General features: G+C 42.2%; 1 protein-coding gene across 5 annotated transcripts; it reads left to right on the top strand.

The window, feature by feature from the left end:
• Positions 1-9876: 9876 nt before the first annotated feature.
• On the top strand, positions 9877-21378 carry Zdhhc4 (zinc finger DHHC-type palmitoyltransferase 4). Of its 5 annotated transcripts, none has more exons than XM_047532728.1 (8): positions 9877-9948; positions 10510-10679; positions 11323-11447; positions 12159-12232; positions 12821-12999; positions 14841-14966; positions 16975-17219; positions 21013-21378. In XM_047532728.1, exons 3-8 carry the CDS (start codon positions 11331-11333, stop codon positions 21301-21303), a joined length of 1032 nt encoding a protein of 343 aa, XP_047388684.1. In that variant the 5' UTR covers positions 9877-9948; positions 10510-10679; positions 11323-11330; the 3' UTR covers positions 21304-21378. The 5 variants fall into 5 exon arrangements, with proteins under 5 accessions (XP_047388684.1, XP_047388683.1, XP_047388686.1 ...); XM_047532727.1 differs by having other exon boundaries at positions 10510-10709; XM_047532730.1 differs by lacking the exons at positions 9877-9948; positions 10510-10679 and adding an exon at positions 10720-10806.
• The last annotated feature ends 1123 nt before the right edge of the window (positions 21379-22501 follow it).

Here is a 22501-nt window from a genome sequence, read left to right as displayed (position 1 = left end):
CAAGCAGTGTTCAAGTTGAACTGGATCAGGGGACACCCAGCGGGTGTCTGCCGGAGAACTACTTGGTGTGGGAAAACCCTGGCCAGCTTGGCGTCAGTGGTCTATGTTGAGTATTGAACTGAGTTGTCCCACCTCACAGCCCTTGGCGGACTCTGAGTCAGGTAGGTAGTCTTCTCTTGACCACAGAAGAAAGCACACGCTGCACTCCCGTCAGGCATTCTTCTCATCCTCCATGTTCTGCCATCTTGCCAGCAGGTGGAGGGAGGGAGGCCGAGCCAGTAGGGTTATCTGCAAGTGTGGAAGAAGGAACCCCTGGCTCTCCAGGGGGGTACTGTGGAGACAGGTTGGCGCCTCAGACTCAACATCAGCAAATCCTAGAGACTCAACCCCCTACTTTCAAATTATAACCAGAAAACACCCACCTCTCTGCTGTCACCACTGTGGTACCAACTGCCACCATCTCTGTCAAGGACTGGTTCCTTGACTTCCTCACTGGTCTTCCCTTGCCCCCTGCAGTCTATTGTCAACACAGCAGCCAGAATGAGCCTTTAAAGGAAAAATCAGAACCTGTCTGCTCAGTTTAAGACCCTCCCCATTCCTTCGGTCCTCATGTGACCCACCGGTCCCCACCCAGTCAGGCCCTTTTACGTCTCTGACTTTCCCTCATCACACCACCCTTTGTTTGCTTGCTCCTTGCACAGGCTGGCACATTTCCACCTCAGGACCTTTGCACTGGCTCTTCCCTCTGCCCAGATGTTTCTGCCCACATCCGCAAGCCTCTCCCTTCCCATCTCGCAGTCTTAGTTTAGAGGTCTCCTGTTCCTGCAGCCTCCCCTCAGCCTCCTGTCCTCCCTTTCTCTGCTTCTGTTTCTTCACAGCACTTCTTGCTGTGTGACCACACTTCCTACTGTCTTACATTAGAGCCCAGGTTCCCGGAGGGCAGGGATTGCTGCCTATTTGCTCATTGCTGTACCTGTAGGACCTAGAGCAGTGCTTGGTGCATCATGGGTACTTGATAAGTATTTGTTAAGTGGATCCATTAACAAACTCCCCATTGAGGGTCCACCCACCCCCAACAGAAGGGAGTGAATTCTCCCTTATGGGGGATGAATGAATCCAGGCCATCCTAAGTCATCCTAAGGAAATCTCAATAACAGTACCCCCACCCCCCGTGTGGCACAGGGTAAGCATTGTTTTGTGACTATTATTATAATCACTAAATGCATACTAGGCAAGTGCTCTACCACCAAACCACAACCCCAGCCTGCAAAATGTTTTTCAAAATGAACTTTTTGCTGGGCTTGGTGACCATGTGCCTACAGTTCCAGGTACTAGGGAGGCTGAGGCAGGAGGATCACTTGAGCCCAAGAGTTTGAAACCAGCCTGGGACACAAGGAGACCTCCATCACAACAAAACAAAACATAAACAACAGAAAAATTGAGAGTATTTTTAGTTTTTCACTCACTTGTTGAAGGACATCTTGGTTGTTTCCAGTTTAAGGCAATGTGGAATAAATCTGCTATATAAATATTCACATGCAGACTTGTGTTTTGACATGAATTTTAAAATCAATAAATCAAGCAAATACCTAGGAGAATGACTGCTGGATCATATAGTACGTCTATTTTGGCTTTGTAAGAAACTTTCAAACGCTCTCCAAAGTGGTCCTACCATTTTTTTGGTACCTTCCTATCAGCTGCTCTGCATTGTAGGCAATTGTCATTATTAGATTTTTTTTGAAGAGGGTGGTTAGGCATTCTAATAGGTATGTTAATGCTATCTCATTGATGCTCATTGATTAAAAAAAATTTTTTTTGGTACTAGGGACTGACATCACAGGCACTTTGTCCTGAGCCACATGCCCTGCCCTTTTTTATTTTGAGACAGGGTCTCACAAAGGTGTTTAGGGCCTTCCTAAGTTGTGAAGGCTGGCTTCCATCTTGCAATCCTCCCGCCTCAACCTGTCAAGTCACTGGGATTATAGGTGTGTGCCACTAGACATGGCAAGTTATTTATTTATTCATTTTTTTTTTTATTAAAGATGAGGTCTCACTATGTTGCCAAACTGACCGTGAACTTCTGGGCTCAAGCAATCCTCCTGCCTCAGCCTCCCTAGTAGTCGGGACTACAGGCATGCCACAATGCCTGGCTCATTCATGTTTCAATCTGCCTTTTCCTAAAGATGTTGAGCTCCTTTTTATGTATCTATTTGCCATCTGTCTGTCTTCTTTGATGAGGTGTCCATTTAAATTTTTTGAATTGTTGAGTTTTGGGGCTGGGGATATAGCTCAGTTGGTAAAGTGCTTGCCTCACATGCACAAGCCCCTGGGTTCGATCCCCAGCACCACAAAAAAAGAATTGTTGATTTTAAGTGTGTGTGTGAGAGAGAGAGAGAAAGAGAGAGAGAGAGAAAGTCCTTCATTCAGTATATGTTTTACAATTATTTTCTCCCGGTAGGTGACTTGTTTTTTCATTCTCTTAACAGTGTTAACCACAGAGCAACGGTTATCAATTTTAACAAACTCAAGGTCATGTAGATTCCCTCCTAATATTTTTTTTCTTACAAACTCTGGAAAATACCTAGCTAACCATGGTACCCTGTTAAGAATATCTTGAAGTTGGTCGGAGAAGGGTCTTTTTTTTTTTTTTTAATATACTGAGGTACATTCCCAGCCATTTTTATTTTTATATTTTGGGACAGGATCTATGTAAGTTGCCCAGGTTGACCTTGCACTTGGGATCCTCCTGCCTCAACTGTCAATGAGATTACTCGTGTGCACCACCATGCACGATTTGAGAAGGATTTTTCCCCACCTTAAATTATCCACAGAAATATGACCAAGAACATCACAAAATGGACCCTTCTTGGCTGAGGCATGTCCCCAATTTATGTGTTGAAACCCTGAGCCCCAATGCCTCAGCATGTGACTGTATTTATGGACAGGGTTTTTAAACAGACCATTAAGTTAAAATGGGGTCTTGTGGGTGACCCCTAATCTGATAGGATTGGTATTCTTATAAGAGGAGAAAATTTGGACACAGGCACACGCAGAGGGAAAAACCACAGGACGACACAGAGAAGATGACCAACACCAAGCAGAGGAGAAAGGCCTCAGAAGGAACCAGCATGCCCACACCTTGATCTCAAACTGTGGCCTCCAGAACGGGGAGGAAATAAGTCCTATAAGTGACTCGGTCTGTGGTATTTGGTTATAATGGCCCTAGTAGATAAATGACCTGCCATAGTGAAATTTTATCTGAATATGGCTAAAAGGCCCTCCATTCAGGATGTGTTGAGGGCGTGGTAAAGAGACTGGCTGATGAAAGCAGACAGGGATTGATTGGGGAAAACCCAGACGTTGGTATAAAACTGGCTGGCGTCTCGCTCTCTCCCTGCCAAGTCTCCCCCGACACATCCAGCCACTCACGCCTGAGGAGATGGAGTCCAAGCTGAGGATTTATGTATTGCAGTCATGCCCTCCTGCCCAGTCTCTGTGTGTCTGCTTTGTTCCCTCAAGACCTTGGATGACAAAGAAAGGGGGCTGGGTGACAGCCTTCAGAAGCGGGGCAGTGGGTTGGTCCAGACGACTGTCCATCCTCATGACTGAACCAAGTTGACCAATGACATAATAGCATTTTGAGGGCAGGTCTGATGGGTGGCACTGAGTCATGCTCTGGCTTTCACCAACAACTTGGTAGTGTATTAGTCAGCATCATTAATGCTAGCGGTTGTAACAAAAGCCTCCAATCTCAGTGACTTCACATAACCAAGTTTCCTTTATCACCTTCCTCACAGTCCAGTGCTGGTCCATGAACCTTGATGTTGGCCTCTCTGAATGCTGGTCCAAGAACCTTGATGTTGGCCTCTCTGAGCACTTAACTTTCACCACAGCGTGGGATCAGCCCCCTGGCACACCTGGCTTTACCTTGTGTTTCTTATGTGAATTCTCCCTTTGTCTTCTTCCCCTCCTCCACTCACTTTAAAGTTGTTTTATCTTATTTTCTACACTTGTGTAAGCCACCCCCAATCCTGCCTGGAATAAATAAGTGTAGCAAACAACATTGCTCCTCTTGCCTCCCGTGGTCAAGTTAGCTTTAGAACCTGGTGGGTGAGTCTACAGTCATCACTGGGGCAGGATGGTGGGGTACCTTGCATTTCCCTAGGGACATTTCATGGAGTCCATGGAAGGCTCATTCTAGGCCCCTTCCATTGGTCTCACCTGTTTGCACCTCCCTGGAGAGACCAGAGTGAACTTCTCTTTGGCTTCCACAGTGCCCCTCTTCCCTGGTTCTTCTGCTTTTTGACCATCTGAACTTGGTCTTTACCAGCTCCTCCTTTTTCTGCACTCTGTGAGCTTGGAGTATCTCCACCTCTTCTCTCTTTACACTCTCTTGCTCCTCCTAAGGAATCGCATCCTGCCGGGGTGACCTTGGACCACAGTGCGGCTGCGACTTCGTGGATAAAATTTCTTTCCCCAGTCTTTGAATGCACATTTCCTTGAACCTGCACCAGGAGGTGGCTGCCAGGAAGGGATTTTATTAATAGCTTTGCCTTTGAGTCTGGGAAGAGAAGGACACCTAACAAGTTACTGCCAGGCCCCAGAGCATTCCACATTTTCAGTGTTATACCTTCATCCATCCTGGGCTTAATCTTAACTTTTGGGGGACATTTTTGACATATTTCTCTCATCATTCCAGACATCACCACTTGTTTGATGCCCACTTTTGATGACCTACCCAGCATCCATGCTTCTTCCTAGTATCACCCAGGCCTCTCTGAAATTCTCTCATTCCCTGAGCAGCTCATGTGCTGTGGGAGAAACTATCTTCCCGGCAGCTTCAGCAGGGGACCTTGTTCAACTCAAGCTAAGTGGTACATTCCATTTTCTGAACCTATCATTGGTTCAAGAATAAACCTATGACCTAAGATAGTCCAGTCAAAGTTAATCTCAGCACTCCTACTTGGAATGCTAGGGTAGACATCCTCCGGTTCTCCCTTCATTGGATATGAATATGGAATCATGAAGCAACAGCAGTGACTGGCAATCATTTTACCAGCAGGAGGAAGGCTGGTTTGGGAATGGGGTTGATACTTCCCTGGCTGAGTGAGGAACAAAAAAAAAAAAAAAACAGCTCTGTCTTTGATGATGTCATTAAGTAGCTGATTCAGACCATTCTTGAAGTCAGCTTGTCTCTGGACATTCCAGTGGCAGAGGACAAGAAATCTTTGTTGTTTAATCCATTTTGAGTTGGGTTTACTATTATTTGCAACACAAAGTGTCATGATATGCAAAATCTCTTGCACCAGAATTACTTTCTGCTGTTTTTCTGTGTTGATCATATTTGTTAATGTTGAGGATTGCATCTACAATATTATGATCAATATTTATTCAATGTCCTTTAGGTGCATTATCTTATTTAACCCTTGTAACAATCTTGCATCTACAATATTATGATCAATATTTATTCAATGTCCTTTAGGTGCATTATCTTATTTAACCCTTGTAACAATCCTTTGAGGTAGATCCACTTATCCTTACTTTGTAGATGGAAGAAACTAAGGCTCAGAGAGGTAGAGGAACTGGTTTAAAGTCTCATGGGCAGAAGAGATAGGTCATTGACTGGAAGTCAGGAAGCCTGATTCCCAAATGCACAGGTTTTTTTTTTTTTTTTTTTTTTTGGGGGGGGGGTGCTGGGGATCGAACCCAGGGCCTTGTGCGTGCAAGGCAAGCACTCTACCGACTGAGCTATCTCCCCAGCCTCTCAAGTGCACAGTTTTAACCCTACCTGACTTCCCATGCAATATTTTCATTCTGCCTCCCTTCCTGGAATTACATTTCTGCTTGTCCTTAACAGAGCTCAGTGCCAGTCCTGATGCACTTAATGTAAACATGTTAATAAGTTACATGACTCTGTACACTACCTAGAAATTGCCATTCATTTCTTCCCCACAACTGAGTGCAGCATTTACAATGCTGTGCCTTGTCCTTCTTCAGCCTCATTCTGAAGAGAGACTGCAGCTGATGGGGACCAGAGTTACAGCATTCCAGACAAGGAACGCTGAGCCGTGCCAGTTCAGACCAGTTCAGAAATGAGTCAGGAAGTGGAGATTCTGCCCTGACTATTATTCCCTTCCCGTGGTGACAAAGCACATTGCTTTAAGGGACAAAATCACAGTAGCAAAGGCAAGTGGGAATTCTAAAGTGTGAGTTGGGCATCCATACATTGTGCTCCAAGTCAGTTAATGGCGACACACTGTGGCGCCACCTACTGGCCAGATCACTTTTCATTTTAGTGTTAGTATGATACAGATTGCCTTCCAGTGTGATTTATCCTTTTTCTTTCATTTAGCACATTTTTGAGCATCTACTCTGAGCTAGGCACTAAAATAGTTACTACTGGCATAACAGTAAGCCAACACACATCCATTTTTTGCCCTCCAACAAAACTACTTTTGTAAAATCCTTCTTTCTTTTTGTTTCTCTGTTGCAAAATTCTCACCACCAATAAATCACTGTAAAGGAGCATCTTGTATTATGTGACTATTGCCAAGAGTAGCTCTAAAGTCCTGTATCCCATTTCCAAAGTATTGGAAAAGTCATTCCCTCGGGGACAAGAGAGCATGGTGCAAAAGGTGATTGATCCTGTCAACTGATCTTGCAGCAGTAAAAAAATGATACCACAGGTTCAGTTTCAAGGCTGACAGGAAGGTTCAGGAATGCTCTTACGAGGGATTATTTGCCACGTGCATCAAAGGTGATACAATCCTTTCTATCACACTTGAATTAAGTTTTTCGGTTTAGGCTTAGTGTGTTTTCTTCTATGCTGCTTATAAAATAAAGGCATCATTATTTGTGATTGGAGGCTTTGAAGAACAGAAAGGAAAAATAAAATGCTAGAAGCTCCTGATTTTCAGGAACTAACCAACCATTGAGAGATTCATCTTGAGTTTTGTTTGTTTTAGTTTTCACAGTTCTAGGGATGGAACCCAAGGACTCACATACTGGGTGAGCATTAGCCCAAGAGGAGTTGGGAATCTATAGGGCTGGGGATGTAACTCAGTGGTAGAGTGCTTGCTTAGCATGTGTGAGGCCCTGGGTTTGGTCCCTAATACTGAAAAATAGATAAAAAATCAACAAATAAAGCTATACATATGCTAATTGCAAAACTACCCATAGCATTAAAAAGTATAAAATAATACAAATGTACAACAATAAGAGAATGTTAACTTCATTAACTGTAACTAAGTAATAAATAAAACTATCTTGTTAGATGAAAAATACTTGTGATAAACTAAAAAAGTTCAAAATTGTGCAGATGCTGATTACAATTATGTAAACCTTATAAGTGAATATAAAATTTATATTTTTGTATGTATATAGGAATACTCAGTAATAAAGTAGAAGCTAAGATATATAGTCTTTTTTCTTTGCTGTTATTTGTATATTTCTACACAATTTAAAATGAGTTTAAAAGGAAAAGCAAGTTGGGGGAAGACCTGGGTGGCTACATGTTTCTGTCAGGATTGGGATATTTTCCGTTCCGAGTTACAGAAAACATAGTTCAACATGGTTTGAAAAATGGCTAATCTAACTAAGAAAGTCAAGAAGTTGAGTAAGCTTCAGGCATGGTTCGTTCAGGTCTCTGGTTCCATTTCTCTGTGCCTCTGTAGATCTGCCCTCCCTACCATGATGGCTTCCTCCTCATGTTGGTCTCCCCTGTGGCCCCTCAATGAGGGATGTAAGGCTTCCGATTTCTTTCTTTTTTTTTTTTTTAACATCTTTATTCACCTGTTCAGGAGAGGAGGCACCACTGAAGGGGAATTCCAGCTTCATTTTAGTCTATTCACTCACATTCCAAAGACTTGCCATGCCTGACTGACTTTTGTTTTGAAAATTATTGTGATGAGACAGTGGGATTATCCTGATTGGTTAAAACCAATTAGGACCCACCCCTAGATCTGGGGGTCGCTTCAGCACTACCCAAAAACCATGGGAAGGATGTAGTAGACATGTTGGGTAGGAAACCTGTGTCCACTACTCTTCAGTGCAGAAGATTGTCATGAAAGGCAGGAATGCAAGTAAGAAGGCAGTGGAGAATTTAGTGGATAGTGTCTTGGATAAATACATTAACTGTCTTTCCCTTTTAGGTTATAAAAATTCAGATTTTTAAATGTGCTTGGAACACTGGAATTTGCAATTCTTTGATTTGTGCCAACAATCCTGTGGTACATATAAATAGCTAATTCCTCTTAAAATAAAACAGACTACTCCACTTTGTCACTTTACTCATTCGTTATCTGCATAGCACCTATGGGCACTCAAGTTTGGAACCCTGGCTGATGAGCTATGTCAACCAAGTAGCAATGCATGCAATGTGGTAAATACACTGCAGTGTTGGTGTGAAAAGATAAAAAAAAAAAATACTAAGTGAAAAAAAATTATGGAGAACATTTAAGATGTCATTTCTGCAAACGACAATAAATAATACATTCACACATTATACTAGAAAGTAAACTCTATGAAGGTTCAGAGATTTCTTCTTTTGTTTATTGCTATATTCCCAGGGCTTAGAACAGCACCTGGCACACATTTGGTACTCAATACCTGTGTTAAAACTGTACCTGTGTTAAAAATGAATACCTATGTATAAATTCATAGAAAAGGCTTTGGAGTAAAAGTAAGTCCATCAAGGGTCTGGAATTTGGGAAGAATGTTGGTTAAGGAAGGTTTTTGTTTTTGTTTTAGATAGTTTTGACTCTTTCACAGGGATTACATGTAGTATTACTTGCATATTTTTTAAAAAGAAAGACAACCCAGCACAAAATACAATAGGTGATCAGGTCAAGATTCAAAGTTAGTCTGAACTGGAGCCATCTAAAGAAAAGGAAAAGTCATTTAAAAAAATGAAGTTACGCATTTATGAGTAAAAAGAAAACAATTCAAAATATTTAACCACCAGCTACCAGCTCAGTGTTAACCAACGAGGTGAAATCAGCTGGAGACATGGATGAAATCTAGCCCCAACTCTGGATGTGAGATTGGGCTTTATCCATTACCAGTCTTCCCTGGTCAAGGCCTTGAATAAAATGTATTCAATAGGTGCTCAGCTCGGCAAGGAGTTTAAAAAACAAAAAAACAAAAAAAACATGGAGGTGGAGGGTGAGAAATCAATAAGCTGGGTCAGGCAGCAAAGACAAACAGGAAAAGAGCTTTGAGCCCAGTGTTTGGAGACCAGATATTTCTCCTCAAAGGAAGGACAAACCCGGCTCAGGTTTTCAAAGGCATCGAGAATAGACCGCTCTCAGCAGATCTGGAAGCGTTCAGAGCTAAGGAACACTCCACAGGGGCCTTCTCGGTGCTATGTTTGGAAGCAGCTCTGCTCGCCCCAAGACTATCTATCATCAAAGCGGCCTTCTCTTTCATCCTTAGGGCTTATGGTCCAGCACTTGTCACTGCCCCCAGGGGGAGGATGCTCAGAGCTATACAGAGACAGCAGGAGCAAGGATAGGCGAGGAGTGGAATATGACCCATATTATGCCTTCTGCGGTGGAAGATGCTGGAATGGTTCGGACAGATCCTAACGGTGCAGCTGGCTGCGAGCAGGCTGCCCGCCACGAAGGCACCGTAGTAACATATTGAGCCCCCAAGCGCGGCCGCCGGGGCCCCCTGCTCGACCGGGAGCCGGGCCACGGCTGCGGCGGTCCGGCCCGATTCACAGCCCGGCATCCTCCCGCATCAGGCCCACGACAGTCCTCTCGTAAACCTTCAATTTCTAAAATTCCACTACCCGGGGGGACCAGAGCCCGCCACTCCACAACCCACAGCCACCGCTCCTACTTCCGCCGGAAGTCGGCCTTGCTGCGGGCGCTGCGATGACGTCACGCGTCCGCCGGAAGTCTCCCGGGGGTGCCGGCTTGGTGCTGGTGCAGTTGGTGGAGCCTGGGGGTAAGGTTGCCTCCGCGGGGTTCTTTGTCATCCCTGTTGGCTCCGGGCAGTCGGTCCCCATTTTTAGCCTCCCGCTTCTCCCTGGCGTGTGGGAGTGCCGCAGTGCTACCTCCATCCCACTCCGGTGCCCCCGCGTCTCTTCCAAGGCCCGCTCCCTGTGTTCCTCCAAGTTGGCTGCCACCTGCCCCCACTCCCGGGCCCCACCTGTCCTCTCCCGGGCTGCTACAGATCCGCCCCTGTCTCCTCCGAGCCTGCTGCACCCTCCCTCCCCCTACGGGGGTTCGGGCATCCGGGAAGAGCCCCGGCCAGAGCCATAGAGCTCTTAGCCTCGCTCTGTCTGGTCTCCAGTGTGGGTGCCGCAGGGGTAGAATAGCGAGGGCTAGACCCAAGGCTCCTGGCCTATTTCTTCCTAATTAGCGGTTTCTTCATAAGTCATTATCACTCGTTCACTCCTCGGGGGTTCAACATCCCCTACTTGCAAATCCTTTTCCACAATGCATTCCGCTGCCAACTCCAACACTTATCTCATTATGCCAGTATTGAACCCATCTGTCTTTGCAGTCGGATCCGACCTCCTGAAGGAACCATGTGTCCTGCAGTTTTGATTGCTGCCTGTTGTACCAGGAGCACACCACTGCCGAAGCGGATCTGCTATCTTAATTATCTGTGAATTTTTGGAAAGAGGAATGCCAGAGCTGCCGACTGAAAGAGCATAAAATCAATAGAAATATGTAGGCGGGAGACGTTGAATTACTTCACGAGTGCGAATTGCTGCTTTTTGTTTCTTGTGATAAGAACGGTTTCTGGTTTGATTATCTCAGTTTGAATTCTGGACCAGAATCTCTGCTCAGAGCTAAAGTAGCCTTTTCCAGTTTCTTAATAGGTCCATGTATAGACTGTTTCTTGTGGGTTGATCCCTGACAATTGTGGCCACTGACCTGGAGGGATGCTTCATATAACACGATACCTGATGCTGGGTACAGGCCCCCTGACTTCTTCCAGGAGGTGCTTGTTTGGATGATGATGTCATCAGATTTTGGGGGTACTTTCTGTATCAGTATCTATGTGAATATTTAAGGAAGTAAAATAAGGATTTGTTGCTGTGGGAAAGGAAGGTGTACCCATATTTTTTTCACTGCATCTTGGAACTTGCAGGCAGGAAATGCCTCGGCAGGAAATGCCCAAAAGGCAGGCCACAGTGTTCATCTTGAAAGAGAGAGCTCAGGACTATCTAGGGGGCCCCTGTGAGAGCCTCTGTAGAGCTCTGTGGCATGTGCCTGTTTTGGGAGCCATTTAGGGAGTTGATGTCTGAGAATATGTGCCATGGAATAAATCCCCGTAGTAGCTAGTCATTCTCTTTCTGTTCCTTTACAGCCCCCAGGATGGACTTCCTGGTTCTCTTCTTGTTCTACCTGGTGTTCATGCTGATTAGTGTTGTTATGATCTGCATCTGCTCCAAAACCCATCGTTTGAAAGGTCTGGTTCAAGGAGGAGCACAGGTAACAATGATCTTTTGAGACCACTGAAGTTTGAACATGGCCCTAGTCTAAAGGACTCACTGGTTTCTCAACAGGACAAGAAAGAAACGCTATTTAAATTCATTGGTTTATTTAGTCTTTCGCTTATGGCAGTTTTAGTGTATTCCAAAGTGTTCTCTCTCCGTTTTTGTTACTGCTGAAAGTAATCTTGTGATGATGCTTTGAGATAAGATAGTATTCTCAAGGTCGGCTCTTAAATTCTGGATGTAATGCCTGTAATTGGGCATAGATGTGAGCAGAATCCTTCTGGAGGTATTTGATGGGTGAAACTGGGGGATGTATGACCCGAAAGCTGAACTTTGGGCTGCCTTCTCTTCTTTAGGGGTCAAAGTGAGCAAAATTGGGGCAAGCAGCCTATGGGAAGAGGTTGACTTGGGAGGGAACTGGGCTAATGCCTGGTGATCTGTGGGTGGAATGAACCCAGGACAGAAGAAGTAGCAGCCTTCACATCAGCATTCTCTGAACTTCTCTTCTGCTTCCTTTCCTTTCTATGAAACCCTGACAATTATCATCTTTGGGGTCTGGGTAGAAGTGGAAGAATTGGCATCAAAGGCAGGCCAGTAGAAGGAAACCTATAAAAACTGCCAGTTGTATGTGGAGCATCTAAATTGTTTGCGAATTCGGGGGGCGGGTGATAAATGAAATTGAACATTTTTTACTTTAAAATTTCAGATATGGTCCTGTATAATTCCAGAATGCATTCAGAGAGCTGTGAGAAAATTGCTTCATTACCTCTTCCATACACGGTATTAACAGTTCAGAGCTTAAATAGGATTTTTTGTCTTGATTAATTGTTGCTACTCTGTAGCTTCAGGAAGTTCCTTGTAGTTTACAGCATGGGAAGGATGCTGTAAGGATTGAGAGTTCTAGGTTCAGAGCCTCTACTCATGGATAATCTGCCTTCTGTTTCTGGGATTATTTTGGGGGGGTGGGGTGTACCAGGGATTGAACTCAGGGGTACTTGCCATATCCCACGCCTATTTTTTTGTATTTTATTTAGAGACAGGGTCTCACTGAGTTGCTGAGCCGCTCGCTTTTGCTGAGGCTGGCTTTGAACTCAAGATCTTCCTGCCTTAGTCTCCTGAGATGCTGGGATTACAGGCATGTGCCACCATGCCCGGCTTGACTCTGGGATATTAATGTCTACCTTAAAATAGATATTTAAAAAGTCGGAAGGTATTGACCTGTATTTCTGTAAAATACGTGTGAAATATTTTACCTGGTTTCTTGGTTAATTCTTAAAGGACATGGGTTGGCCTTTGGTTAGTTTCTTCCTTTTGCACAGTTTCTTTATGGAATATCTCTATGAATAAGCTATGCCTGTTTCCTTTCAGCAACTATGCCTTCATTATCCTGCACCTGGTCTTGCAAGGGACAGTTTATACTGAGTATACTTGGGAAATATTTGGCTACTGTCAAGAGCTGGAATTCTCTTTGTATTACCTTCTTCTGCCTTATCTGTTGCTGATTATATGCCTGATTTTCTTCACCCTAACTTGTTTGACCAATCCTGGTAAGTCGAGGCTCTTAGCATACAGACTGAGACGACTCAACTGTTTTACTGATAGTGCTGCAAAAAAGTAGTGGTTTCTCTGAGAAGTTTGCAAAGGGTTTTATATGTCATGGGTTTATTTCCAGTGGGGTTTTTTTTGGTTTTTTTGTTTGTTTCTTTGTTTCTGGTATGGAGATTGGACCCAGGGGTGCTTAACCACTGAGCCACATTCCCAGCTGTTTTTTTTTGTATTTTATTTAAAGACAGGGTCTTACTGAGTTGATAAGTGCCTTGCTAAGTTGCTGAGGCTGTCTTTGAACTTGTGATCCTCCTGCCTCAGCCTCCCAAGTCGCTGGGATTATAGGTGTGTGCTACTGTGCCTGGCACTTTTCCAGTGTTTTCTATTTTTATTTTTATTTTTTTATCTTGGACTCCAGGGTTATTTAGAACTGCTCAATATTTCAATATACTTTGTTTTAGTTTATCTTACTTTTACTTAACTGCATGTGTGCAGAATATGTGGTCAGTATGATAATGTTTCCTTTTAAAATTTTTTTGAGACTTGTATTATGCTTGGGTGTGTGGTTAGTTTTTGTAAATGATCCATGTGTGCTTGAAAGAGTTTGTATTTTCTAAGTTTTTGCCTTGTTTGTTTTGCACTGAGGATTGAACCCAGGGGTGCTTTACTACTGAACTCTATCCACAATCCTTTTTATTTTAGTTTTTAATTTTAAGACAGGGTCTCACTAAGTTTTTGAGGGCCTCACCAAGTTGATAAGGCTGACCTCCAACCTGTAATCCTCCTATCTCAGCCTCCCAAGCCACTGGAATTATAGGTATACACCACTGCATCCAGCAAGTTGTATTATATCTCTTGTTAAATTATGTTCAAATCTTTTATATCCATACTATTTTTTGGTTTATTAGTCAGTTTCTGAAAGTAGTGTTATCTCATTCTGATGGCTTTTCTTTGTAGTTTGTTAGTTTTTTCTTCACATATTTAAAAACTATTATGCACATACATATTCTTACTAAATACATTGTCAAGTTTAGAATTGGTATTATCCTTTCCTTGTGGATAATACTTCACAATCTTTTTCAACCTTTTTTTCACAATATAGCAAGCCTCTTTATCATAGCTAATGCTCTTTGCTCTCAAGTCTCTTTAGTCTGGTTTTAATTTTATTACATTATGTTTGGTAATTTTTTCTTTTTTGTCCTATACTTTTACTTTTATACTTTTAGGTCCTTGAAACACCAAATGTCCATCAACTGGTGAATGTGGTAAGATGTGATAAACCCATTCAATGGACTATTATTCAGCCATAAAAAAGAACTAGAAGCTGTGATTGTAGCTCAGTGGTAGAGCACTTGCCTACCATATGAGAGGCCCTGGGTTCATATGCAGCACTGCAAAACAGAACAAGAATGAAATATAGATTCATGCTACAACTGTATGAACCATAAAAGCATTATGCTGATGAAAAAACCCAGACACAAAAAAACCCATAAATCATATGATTTCATTTATATGAAGTATCCAGAAAAGGAAAACCATGGAGAAAGAAAATAGATTAGCAGTTTATAGGGCCTGGGGACATTAGAAGTAGGAAGTGACTACTTTTTTGAGGATGATTGTGTTCTAAAATTGACTGTGATAATTGTTGTATAACTCTGAATATACTAAAAACCATTGAGTTGTATACTTTGAGTTTGTGGATTATATCTCAAAGCAGTTATAAAAAATGAATTACTTAAAATATTAAATACAGCAGTTTTAGTTCCATTGTATTGGGACAGGCTTTGTGAATATCTAGTCTACCATATTGCGTGAAACTGGCATCTGTCCTTTTCTTTTTCAGGCACCATAACAAAAGCAAATGAATTACTGTTTCTTCAAGTTTATGAATTTGATGAAGTTATGTTTCCAAAGAATGCCAGGTGTTCTACTTGTGACTTAAAGAAACCAGCTCGATCCAAGCACTGCAGTGAGTATGGCTTTTGGGCTCCAGTGGACCCTTCCAAGTGCATGGCTGGGGTTTATCTGTAGAGTGATGTTTCATGAATCTGAAAAGAGAGCCATTTGATCCCCACATGTGGGTTGTCTGCTCCTGTTGGAGGCCAGATTGTGGTTTCTTTCAGATGACTGAGGGTAAGGTTGTGTGTTTTTGCACAGTGGCCACCTCAGCCCTAGGCATAATAGCCTCCTTTGCTATGGGAGAGATGCTTTTATGGGATGTTGTGTGCAGATTTTAGCTCTGGCAAAGCCTAGTCTTCTAGGGAATGCCCAGGTTCTAGGCTGTTTCCCATCTGACAAAAATGAATCACAAATGTGGTTTAAAATTTTCTAGTAACCATGTCAAAAAAAGAAGCAATTACTTAATTTTAATCATATATTTTATTTAAACCAATATCCTAAAATATCCTTTTTTTTTTTTTTTTTTTTTTTTTTTTAATTTTTGGTGGTACTAGGCATTGAACCCAGCCAGATCTCGTGCATGCTATGCAGGTGCTCTACCTCTGAGCTCTCCCACAGCCTCAGGCCTAAAATACCATTTTAATACATAATTAATGTAAAAATATTCATGAGACAGTTTTTGTTTTCTTTTTCTTTTTCTTTTTTGGTACTTGAGTTAAACCTAGGAGTGCTTTACCACTGAGCTATAGCCCCAGCACCTCACCCCCAACTTTTTTTGGTACTGGGAATTGAACTTAGGGGCACTTAACCACTGAGCCACATCTGCAGCCCTTTTTTAATATTTTATTTAGAGATAGGATTTTGCTAAGTTGTTTAAGGCTTTGAACTCATGATCCTCCAGTCTCCTTAGCCACTGGGCTTAAAGGCATGTGCCACCACATCCAGCCTCAGTTCCTCTTTAAATTTATTTTGTTTAAATGTTTTTTTAGTTGTTGATGGACCTTTACCTTCATTTATTTGTATGTGGTGCTGAAAATCAAATCCAGTGCCTCACACATGCTAGGTGAGTGCTCTACCACTGAGCCACAACCCCAGTCCCAAATTTATTTTTTATTTTTAATTTTTTCCAGTACCAGATTTTCAGTCCAGGGGTGCTTTGCCACTTGCACTAAATCTCCAGTCCTTTTTACTTTTTTTTGCGGGGGGCGGTGTGACAAGGTCTTGCTAAATTGATGAGGCTGTCCTCAAACCTGTAACCCTCCTGCCTCAGCTTTCCCAATTGCTGAGATTATAGGCATGTGGGACTACACCTAGCTGTGTTCTTTTTTTTTTTTTTTTTTTTTTTTCATACTAAGTCTTTGAAATCTGGGGTGTATTTTACTTTTATAGCACATTTCCATTCAGGTACTAAGTTCTCAGTGGAAATTCTTGACCTATATTTAGATTTCATAAAATTTACAGTTGAAAGAGTAGACTCAACCACTCAAGCTATATCCAGACATTCTTAAAAGTTTTTCAGTAAGTGAATTAAATACCAAAACACTTTCTTTTACCGTGAATATCCACACTGACAAAATGGTTGATTTTTTTTCAGAAGAATTGAGTTTAAAGTGAAGCCATCAGTTTTAAAACTGTTTCTGGGCTAAGGATGTGGCTTAGTAGTAGAATGCTTGCCTGTCAAGCACAAGGTCTTGGGTTTGATTCCCCAGCACTGCAAAAATAAATAAAACTATACCTGTTCATTTAAGAAAGTTCATCAACTCTTGTGTTACCTCAGTATTATTCACATTGAATTCAAAATAGTATTGTATAAATTGAAAAACAATTGTAAAATTGTCAATATTGACAAAGTAGTCTTTCAAATTTTTCTTGCAGCTTTATTTCAGTGCTCAATATCCACACATGGCTAGTGGCCACTATATTGGACTCCATAGGTCTAAAAGCTTGCTGATAGCAATTGCCACTGCCCCAACTTCCTCCACACACTCTTATTGCCATTGGTTACTTTGTAAAAGTATACATGGTGTCATGTCTCATCAAGGACAAACCCAGTGTGTGGCTCCCTCTTTTCTGTGCAGGTGTGTGTAACTGGTGTGTGCACCGTTTTGACCATCACTGTGTTTGGGTGAACAACTGTATAGGGGCCTGGAATACCAGGTACTTCCTCATCTACCTCTTGACATTGACTGCATCAGCTGCCACCATGGCCATTGTGAGCACCATGTTTCTGGTCCATCTGGTGATAGTGTCAGATCTATACCAGGAAACTTACATTGATGACCTTGGACATCCCCAGTCTATGGACATAGTCTTTCTTATTCAGGTAATTATGCAGTGGATTTCTGAATTCTGGTTTCAGAATTGGAAAAAAGATGTTTCTTTTCCCTGTAAAAACATGAAGATGTTCCTTTTCTTAAAAAATTGATATGACCAGGTTTGGTGGTACATGCCTGTAATCCCAGCAGCTCAGGAGGTTGAGACAGGAGGATGGAAAGTTCAAAGCCAGCCTCAGCAACTTAAGCAAGACCCTAAGCAACTTAGCCAGACTGTGTCTTAAAATAAAAAATAGAAAATAAAAACAGGCTGGGGGTGTGGCTCAGTGATTAAGTGCTCCTGGGTTCAATCCCTGGTACAAAAAAAATTTTGTATAAAATTTGCATACCATAAAATCCACTCTTTAAAGTATATTCAGTGGTTTTAGTGTATTTGCAGAGTTGTACACCCATTACCACTATATCATTTCAGAACATTTCATTATCCCCAAAAGAAACACCTTCTTCTCTCTTCCCCTAGGCCCTGGAACACTTTCTGTGTTCACAAATTTGTTTTCTGGACATTTCATATACATGGCCTTTTCAGCTGACTTCTTTCTAGTAGCATAATATTTTCAAGCTTCATTCATGTTGTAGCATGTAGTACTTCATTTCTTTTTATGGCTGAATAATATTCCATTGTATAGATATACCACATTTTAGGTAAGTTTATGGATATTTGGATATTTCCACTTTGAGGCTATTTTTTGAAAATGCTGTACAAGTTTTTATGTGTTTTTCTTTATATATACATATAAAGAGAGAGAGAGAGAGAGTGCACATGTGCGCATGCTCACTGGCTCATATAATAACTTTGGTTTTTTTCTACCTATAAAAATCTCCCAGGATGTATAATGTTAATGTGGGTTACGGTAAAGAAACAAAGTCAGAGGCAGCTCCAGATCCTTGCTCTAAATCATGACTTTTGTCCTCCACATCTGTCTCTCTGTGACCTTAGGCATAGGAGCATCCCTTCCAGCCTCAGTTTCCTTACCTGTAGAATGGGGATAATTGTAATACCTCTTAGGATTTCTATGAAAATTAAATGAGATAATGCCAGTACTCAAGAAATGGAAGTTTCTATTAACATGATCTTTTTTTTTTTTTTTTTTTTTTTTTTTTGGTACTGGGGATTGAACCCAGGGATGCTTTATCACCGAGCTACATTCCCAGCCCTTTTTATTTTTTATTTTGAGACAGGGTCTCACCAAGTTGCCTAGGGACTTGCTATATTACTATTTTTTTATCGTTATGAATGTCCTGACATAATGCCTTAGTCCTGAATAAACCCAAACAGATGTCACCCTAATACTGAATTAAATATATTATTATTATTACTGTTATTATTATGGTACCAGAGATGGAATTCAGGGTCACTTAACCACTGGGCCACATTCCCCTTTTTATTTTTTATTTTGAGGCAGGGTCTCACCAAATTGCTAAGGCTGGCTGTGAATTTGTAAGTTAATATAGTAACTTTGTAATCATTTAAAGAACTATTTTTCAAAGTGTCTGTACCATTTTACATCCCATAAGCTGAGTATGAAGGTTCACACTTAATAAAGACAGGTAATAAAGCCTGCCTTTAAAAAAAAAAAAAAAAAAAAAAAAAACTATTTTGTTTTGTTTTGTTTTTTAAGGAGTTCTGGCTGAGTAACAAAGGTTTACCTTGAACTCTAGAGCCTCCTGCCTAAGCCATCTGAGTGTCGGAATCACAGGTGCATGTAATCACACCTTTTTTTTTTTTTACTGTAGCCATCCTAATGGGCATTGAAGTGGTATCTCATTGCAGTTTAATTTGCCCTTCTGTAATGACTAATGATGTTGACTGTCTTATTATGTGCTTGTTGGCTATTTGTGTATCTTCTTTGAAGAAATGTCTACTCAAAACCTTTACCCATTTAAAAATTTTGGTTGCCTTTTTATTATTATAAGTGTTCTTTATTCTAGACTATTATGAGATAGATAGATGTATGAATAGATTTCAAATATTACCTCCTGTTCGTGAGTTATCCTTTCATTTTCTGATTGTTTTTGTTTTGAAAAAAAAATTTTATTTTAATGAAGCTCGGTTTTTTTTTTTTTTTTGCTTTGGGGGCTGGTGCTGGGTCTTGAACCCAGGGACACTCAACCACTGAGCCACATCCTCAGCCATTTTAATATTTTATTTAGAGACAGGGTCTTGCCGAGTTGTTTAGGGCCTTGCTCAGTTGCTGAAGCTGACTTTGAATTCACAATCTTCCTGCCTCAGCCGCCCAAGTCCCTAGGATTACAGGTATGCGACCATGCTTGATCCCAGCCCTTTTTAAAAGAATTTTTATTTTGAGACAGGGTCTTACTAAGTTGCCCAAGCTGGCCTTGAACTTGGATCCTCCTGCCTCAATCTCCTGAGTCACTGAATTTACACAGTTCCACTGGATTTGCGCCCAGTTCCAACTTCATTCTTTAGTATGTGAATATTCTGTTGTCCCAGCAGCATTTGTTGAAAAGACAATATTTTTTAAATTATTTCAGTGCTTCAGTCAAAATTCATTTACCTTAATGTGAGGTTGAAATCATTCCTTTATAAAGCTCATCCTTCCTCATCAGATCTGTGTCTTCTCTTTTAGCTTCAGTTAGGAAGTCTCCCTCATCAAGAGTTTTGCTGAATGTTTACTTCTCTTTTCTTCTGACTTTCAAAAATATTGAACTTTTTTGAAGCTCTTCATCCTGCTTATTAGAAAAATAACTTATACAAATTTGGGTAGTCCAAATGCTATTTTTAAAATGAAAAATGAGTCATCCATTCTCCCAGCCCCAGTTCCACTTCCCAGAGGCTAACACTTTGATAATTTGTGTATATATTTCCAGGCTTTTTTCTGTTTATTCATTTGGGCATACACCTTCACAGAGTCAGTTGCTTTACACAAATAAGATTATATTTTGGCCAGGTGGGGGTGGCACATGCCTGTAATCCCAGCAACTCAAGAGGTGGAGGCAGGAGGATGAAAAGTTAGAGACCAGCCTGGGCAACTCAATGAGACCCTGTCTCAAAATAAATGAAAAGGGTTGGGGATGAGCACAACAGGGTTCAATCCCCAGTACTAGGGGGAAAAACGATTACAATGCAGTCCTTGCACTTCACCTTTCTCATTGGGCATATATCATACACTTCTCAAAATCAGTACACAGAAATTACCTTGGTTTTTAATGACTTTATCATTCCATAGTGGTAACTATTCTAGAGTTTATTTTACTCCTCTTTTTTTTTTTTTTTTTTTTTTTTGCAGTACTGGGGATCAAACTCAGGGTGTTGTGCTTGCAAGGCAAGCACTCTACCAGCTGAGCTATCTCCCCAGCCCTATTTTACTCTTCTTTATAGAGTAATATTAATGTTTCTTTTGAGAAGAGAGGCTCTTAGAGTCAGTACCACAGTGAATATTCTTGTGCATGTACTTTTGTGGTCAGATTATTTTCAGACAGATGTTGATTTCTCTTGTTCATCTGGGTTTTATTTTGGTGCATAAAATCAGGTCTATGTATGTTTGTTTTGTAAAGTTTTAATTGGAATAGCTCTGTTTCCTGAATAGCCTTTCCCTTAGTATGAATACTTCATTCATTCCACAGTAAACACATGCACACCAGGGTGATTCCTGACGTATTTGCGGGTGCTGATTATGGTTCATTGGGTTAGATTTGGATGCACGTAGATGAGCTGAGGTGGTGGCTCTGTTGTATCCATGGACTGGATCAGGGCTAAGGGGTGCTGACCTTCATGGATGTCACCATTTACTTCCTAACATTCTGCATCTTCTTTGCCCTTAGTACCTGTTCCTGACATTTCCAAGGATTGTCTTCTTGCTGGGCTTTGTCATGGTGCTGAGCCTCCTTCTAGGGGGCTACCTATGCTTTGTTCTGTACCTGGCAGCCACCAACCAGACTACAAATGAGTGGTACAAAGGTGACTGGGCCTGGTGCCAACTCTGTCCTGTTGTGGTCAGGCCCCCATCGGCAGAGCCCCAAGTCTACGAGAACATTCATTCCCATGGGCTTTGGAGGAACCTTCGAGAGATCTTTCTACCAACTATTCCATATTCTGAGAGAAAGAAGAAATAAGAATGGAAAGAGTGTTACTGCCTTTTAAATGTAGTATACATTTATTTATACATATGGATACTTATTTTCTCAGCATTATTTTGTTTTCGCTGTGTTTATTAATCAGCTGTTGTGGTTTGTGCTGTGTATATAAATGGGCTTTCAGTGGGGAAGAGAAAACTAGTGTTTACTGAGTGCCTGATATTTGCCAGCTGCTGTGGCAGACATCCTGTTTGCTCATCTTCTGCTGGAGCTGAGCACCTCTGAGGTCCTGGTGTCAGGGACAAGAGATAACTTGTCTGAGTTCCAGGTGACAATGTGACTGTGCTGTGTGTGTGTGTGTCTCTCTCTCTTTCTCTCCCCAGTCTAGGCATATGGACAAGGAGGGGCTGTACAGCCTTGCACCCTGATGTGCAGGGGTCTCAGTGACTCAGTGTCTTGGGATTGTGCCTGGCTGTGCCCTCTCTTATGCCCTCCCCTAGTCTCTCCCTCCCCACCGGGGCATTTTCTTTGCTTTACCCACATCCTCACCCAGGCCTGCTTCTCATCCAGCATATAGGTCTTTTACTCACGTTCCTGTACTTGTGGCCTCCTGCCTTGCCCTCCACTGGCTTCTTCTGGCCATATTCAAGTCTTCTGCCTTGTTTTAAAATTCTAAAAGTGAACTGTCAGCTAGTTCAGTGCAGAAAGATGAATGCCAGAAAAGAGGTTCATATAAAATGCTGATGGGTTTTAGGGTGGGAGGTTTTTCAGAAGCAGGAGGCAATTGGGTTGGACCTTGCTCGCTACCCAAATGCCAGGCTAGACCAAGAGGCCAGCAACCTCTGAAAGAGGACTGGGGAATCTTGACCCTAGGGCCAGAAGGGGTGGTGGGAGACTAAGCGGGGGATTCGGGGGGTGGGGAGGGGGGCGGGATGTCCTTTCCAGCCATCACCTGTCCTGGCAGCCAGTGGGTTCAGAAAAGATGAAACTCTAAGACGAATGGTTGGGCACAGGGGAACCCAAATCCACTGGCCTCAACCCAAAGCCCTGTACTACCGTCCTCTCCTTGCTGGTGGAAAGCACTTTTCCGCGAAGAACAGCCAGGACTCCTAGGGAAATATAGAGAGGCGCACTCACGGGTGGGTGTGGCAGCTCTCACCAAGCGCTTGTGGCCGGAGGCGGTCTCAAGGTCCGGGGGCGGGGTTTGCCTCCGCTGCGCGACGCCCCTCCCGCCTGC

This window comes from Sciurus carolinensis, chromosome 18 (genome assembly GCF_902686445.1).
Source record: "Sciurus carolinensis chromosome 18, mSciCar1.2, whole genome shotgun sequence".
NCBI classification, from domain to species: Eukaryota; Metazoa; Chordata; class Mammalia; order Rodentia; family Sciuridae; genus Sciurus; species Sciurus carolinensis.
The sequence above is the reverse complement of the archived record's forward strand: the minus strand, read 5'-3'. Positions and strand labels throughout refer to the sequence as shown.